This window comes from Parasteatoda tepidariorum, chromosome 9 (assembly GCF_043381705.1).
Source record: "Parasteatoda tepidariorum isolate YZ-2023 chromosome 9, CAS_Ptep_4.0, whole genome shotgun sequence".
NCBI classification, from domain to species: Eukaryota; Metazoa; Arthropoda; class Arachnida; order Araneae; family Theridiidae; genus Parasteatoda; species Parasteatoda tepidariorum.
Genome location: NC_092212.1, coordinates 27143098 through 27148668, shown reverse-complemented (window position 1 = coordinate 27148668; position 5571 = coordinate 27143098). Strand labels below are relative to the sequence as shown.

The 5571-nt window shown below is 27.5% G+C and overlaps 1 protein-coding gene across 2 annotated transcripts in view; it reads right to left on the bottom strand.

Moving 5' to 3' along the window:
* Positions 1-5571, bottom strand: part of LOC110281919 (adhesive plaque matrix protein 2) — an 83051-nt gene that overhangs the window by 71946 nt on the left and 5534 nt on the right. For both annotated transcript variants that reach the window (XM_071185085.1, XM_071185084.1), the window contains exon 3: positions 1801-1944. In XM_071185085.1, coding sequence (XP_071041186.1) covers positions 1801-1944 — 144 coding nt within the window. The remainder of the gene's footprint in view (positions 1-1800; positions 1945-5571) is intronic.

Sequence of the window (5571 nt, the reverse complement as noted above, 5' to 3'; positions counted from 1 at the left end):
TGAAGATGAATGAAGATAAAACAAAGCAAATGAAGATAAATGAAGATAAAACAAACCAAACTTACAGACATATGAAAAAGGGGGAGGTAAATAATAATTAAAAAAATAACAAACAACTTATATATAAAAAAATTTAAAAAAGGAATCGTTTTATTTAAGAAAAACTGGAAAAAAAAGATATAATCTTTTCATCAGCCCACACGATTATATCCGCTAAAAAAGCAATTTCCTTCCGTATACCTTGAAATTAATTTTCAAAATTTATACGACAGTATCGAGAAGCACGTTACTATTTTGACCTAGATTAAAAAGATCAAAATTACAAAGCGAGACAAAGCTCTTATGAGTTTTTCTTCTTAAATAAGATGAGTTTTTAAAGAAAGAAGAGAAATTTGAAAGTGAGAAATTCTAACTTCATTCATTTAAAAAGAAAAAAATATAATAATTTTAGCTTTGCAAATAAGTTTAACCTTTTATTTTTCGGGGAAATTTTTGACATCAGAGTATTAATTTTTCGTTTAGTTAGTAAAAATTTAGTATGTACCGTGACTTGAAAAATCTCAAATATGCGTGGAGATGATATTATGAACTTTTATAGTAATTATTTTCTTAACCACAGTGATTGGGGCAAAATGTTCTTGATAAAAATAAACTACTGACAAGGGATACAAAAAAGAATAAGCTTATTTCATTTATTTAACTTCCACTTATCTATAGATATTTCTTTATATGGCACCATGAACTCAAGTGTTTCTCTATCTATTGGCAACACTATAGTTATTATTATTTATTTTGTTAGGTTAATTTAACAAAATTTAGGTAGCTTCAAAAAAAAGTTATGCGTTAAGTATTTATTTTTATTCCTCCTGAATTTTTTTAAGAAATAATAACTTAGTTATGAAGTGATTTTCTAAAATTTATTTTTGACTCTTTCTAAGATAGCTGTAGAAATTTTAAACATAAACGGTAATACTGCGATATATATTGTTATATCAATACCGGCGGTGAAGTTTGCCTTTTACTAGTTTAATAAAATTTTGCAAGCTATCTCGATGCTTTATTTGAACTACGCTTTTTAATTTTAAGCATTTGAAATTATCTTAAAATGCTGATTACTATATTAGCAGCATAGTTTTTTGAGTTTTGCTTGATTCATTATGGATTATTAAAGCAGTGTGAATTTCTGAAAGTTTTATTTTTAAAACTTTTTATATGTATTATCTCGAGAAAAAAAATCGAGTATTTTTTTTCTTTTAAATTTCGGTATTGGTCGAACAGTTAAAAAGCATTGAAAATTAATATTTTTCTCTCATTTAGATCTAGTTTGTGGCATCTCTTGGCCTCATACTTACCCGTGCATTGTATGTCTTTTGTTCCTTTTTTGTCTTCATTTATGCATTGCAAAATGTATTTTTTAACAAATGCATTTTTTAAAATAAGCAGTTTATTTAACTAATTCTCTGAATTTCATTAGGCTTAAAATTATTACAGGTGTGATCAAGAATCTAAAAGAACAAGTACGAAGTATATTTAAGAATTTATCCAATGAAACCAAACTATGTCCTCCTATCTCACCTTCAGAAGTCATAATGATCCTCAGGTTCTTTTTCCTAATTTAGGAGAATCGATCGAGTTCTATTGCATTTAAAACGGTTTTTTAAAATATAAAACAAGTCCATTTTAAATCTTCTTCTGTTATATCTTCTAAAAGAGTGCAGATTATATTATACGTAATTGTCAAGAGTGTGGAGTTAACTTAAGATCATAATATTTTCTCACATCTTTTAGTCTCATACTTACCCTCGCATTGTATGTCTTTTGTTCCTTTTTTGTACTCATCTACCAGTTTAAAATCTTTGTAGCATTCACAATAGTAATCATTGCCTTTCGGAACACACATTTGATTTTTCCCTACACAATCAGTACTTTTGCACTCATATATGTCTGTAATAAAAAATAAGTTATATTTCATACTAAAAATAATTAAATGGAAAAATATTTAAAGACAAAAATGCTTTTTTTGAAATCAATATAAAGAAGTTTATTTAATTAATCCTCTGAATTTTATTGAGCTTGAAATTATTTTAAATTACAGATGTGATCAGGAATCTAAAAGAACGAAATATATTTAAGAATTTTATGCAATAAAACCAAACTCGGTCCTCCTATCTCACCTCCGGAAGTTATAATGATCCCGAGGTTCTTTTTTCTAATTTGGGAGAATGTGTCGAGTTCTATTACATTTAAAAAAGGCTTTTTAAAATATAAAAAAAGTCCATTTTAAATCTTCTTCTGTCATATCTTCTAAAATACTGTAGATTATATTTGTTAAGTATAGAAACTGCAAGATAAGACTGTAGATTGTATTTGTAAACTACTGAAGAGTAGAGACCTTTGAACTGAAAATATTTTTTTACATCTTCAAATATTTTTCCATAATAAGTATATTATGATCTAGGTATAAATAATGAGTATATAATTTTTTTTTCAAAAGCAATAAGCCATTAGAAATATAGTCATTATTTTCAATGTTACAGTTACTGTAAAGGTTATTGTTTTAAATTTTCAATGAATATTTATCTGCAAATTGCAGTTCTAAATTATAGGTCTCGTTTTAATTAAATTTTTCTATGTAATAGAGCATTCTTTGATGTAACTAAACTGTACATGATGGGGCAATCTTGTTCATTTAAATTTTTCTTAATAAATCTCATTTGGACAAGGAAATTTGAAATATTGTACTAACTATAAATTGCTAATATTTATAGTACTTTACTAATGTATTTATTTCTTTGTTGAAAATTACAGCCTTTTATTGAAGGCTACAAAAAGAACAGATATAATTATATAAAAACATAAAGATTATACATTTAAGATTATACATTTTAAACGTAGTTCTGCAATTTTTACCTAAAATATTTATTTTATTTCTTATTGCTGGTAAAACAAAGACGCAATGAGTTGAACTTAAGTGGAAAAGGATAAGATACCCAAGTGGTAGACAGAGGAAAAAACATGCAATATGAAGACTGCATTTGAGAAAAAATGTAGTTAAAGTATACAGCACGCATATAAAAAAGTAAAGAAAACATAAATATTTAAATAGTTTACACCATTAATATGTAACCTGGCCAAAAAGGCTCTAAATAGTATCACGGATAATAATAAAAAAATTAATAATTTTTTAATGCCAGATTTTTGCCAAATACTGCTGCACGAGACAAGAAGGTATGATTCATTGGCCTTATGACTTTAGATCATACTGTCAGCTTTTGTTCTTAACAGTGATTTGGACAAGTATATTAATTTTCATTCCGCTTTGTAAATCCTAAATATTACAGTAGCCCTTTCATAAATCTCGTTAAGGAATACCAAAAGGATTTTTCTTCCGTAGTAGAAAAATTAGATTATTTTTCGATAATTACTTATTTCATATTTTTGCGCACCATTTTCATACATGCATTTTTTTCACTCTTCTGCATCATATAGAAATGCAATTATATAGGAAAATTAGCTATCTGAACAAGATACTATAACAAATAAAACTATATTAAGAAACAGTTCTTTTTTTACTAAAAAAAAACGCATTTATTTAAAAACCACACATAAATGAACAAAATTTAATACCGTAAAAGGTTAGTAATAAATTTGCAAATAAATATTTAAATACCCGTAACTGGTTAGTGAAAACCTCAAATTCAAAAAACATGAACTATCTTCGCAAAAATTAACAATTCTTAACTGTTTCATAAGAATCTCGTGCTTTTATTTTTTATTTATCTCGTTATATGTTTCGTTTCTTTTATTCATGCTTTTGTTAGCCAGATATTTTTTAAATATTTTTAGACTTTGTTACTCAATTGGGTATAATATAAAAAAAAACACAACTACTTCCACTTAGTAGGAATAACATTTACCATGACGCAATGCTAATTTCTATGCCACTATCCACATAAATGCCACTATCCACATAAATCAATTATTAATCAAAAATCGAATATCAATTACTTTTCTTTATAATGCAATAAAATCTGGCGAGCAGCTATTTAAACGATCAAACACTTCGTTTGTTTATTTGTGGCTTGAAGTTAGGCTCGCAGAAAATGCCGTTCATGGGTTAAATTTAGTAGGAATAACACAACCTGTGACGTAGGCTATAGTATACCCAATTAAATATAGCTGCAACGAATCAAGCTATATTTAGGAACACATTTAATATAAAGAACACATTTCTTTAAAAACCGCACATAAATGAACAAAATTAAGATCTCCGTAACGGGTAAATAATAACCTTGCAAAAAATAATAAATAAAACTGTAACGGTTAATATAAACCTCAAGTTCCAAAAAGAAAAAAAAAAAACTTCTTAAAAATCAACAATTTGCGATCACATCGCTTGAATATGCCCTCTAGCGGATGGGTTATTTCCAGGCTTTTATTTATTAAGTTTTCTTTTAGTTCTATCAGAATCATTGGCGGTGCAGGACGCCATTTTTTTAGCAGCAAATAAGAAGCAGATTTCCCTAAGGAAAATGTTGAAGAACTTGAAAGAACGACCCAGAACATAATAATTCTGTATAAATCTTCCTGAAACAGAACGCGCCTTACATTTTGAAGCATAATTTCTCAATAGTTTTTATCTTTCTATTATCAACAAACTTGCAACCGGTAACTTCCTATTTCGTGATCACATACTGTTACAGATGTGTGTATTACGGTAAAAAACATTTTTTTTTGTCTTCAATTCATTACAAAATAAAGTGAAGTCAACATAGCTTACTTCATTCCAATGAACAAATGTGATTTGAGAACGTGCAGAACTGTAATAGTTATAGAATAGTCTTCTTTTTCATAGAATAGCATATATTTCTGTATCTATATAATTTGAAAAACAACAGTGAAGAATCTTACGAATTACTTGAAATAGTATCATTTGTGTTGATTATTAAATTTTTTTATCGATTTTTTGGTAAGTATTTTTTAATTTTAAATGAATAATTTCAACTAGAATTCAGCTTTTCTGTTTTCAAGTTACATGTTGAAATTCATATCGAAATCTTACAATTATAAAATTTTGTTGTGTGGTATGTCATCTAAAAGTAATGAAGGGATAATATATGTATACTAGCTGTACCCTGCGTGCGTTGCAACGCTTTCAGTTTGAATTTAAATTTTGTATTTAAGTGTGTAAATGAGATTTGTGATTATGATTTGAATAGAGAATTTTATTTAATGGTGAAAAAACCAGTGATAGTCTCAACAGTTAATTCTCTAGGATATCGTTAGTGCATTTTCAAACAGACATGTATGGTGATGCACACCGACCATGAAACATATTTTGGATGATGATCTGAAATAATTCTGGATCAATGGCGTCATGAATATTTCTGCTGATATGAGCTGACCAATTTGTCCTGGTGTGAGTTTTTCAATAAGCCAAATCATGTGGCAATTCTCTTTTTCTGCCGTTCAATAGAATGCATCAAACACCGTGTCTCTCTAAAAACATGACTTTTCGCAATAAAACCAAGTTTAGAGCTTAATATTTGTTTTAACTCACGTGTGATAATG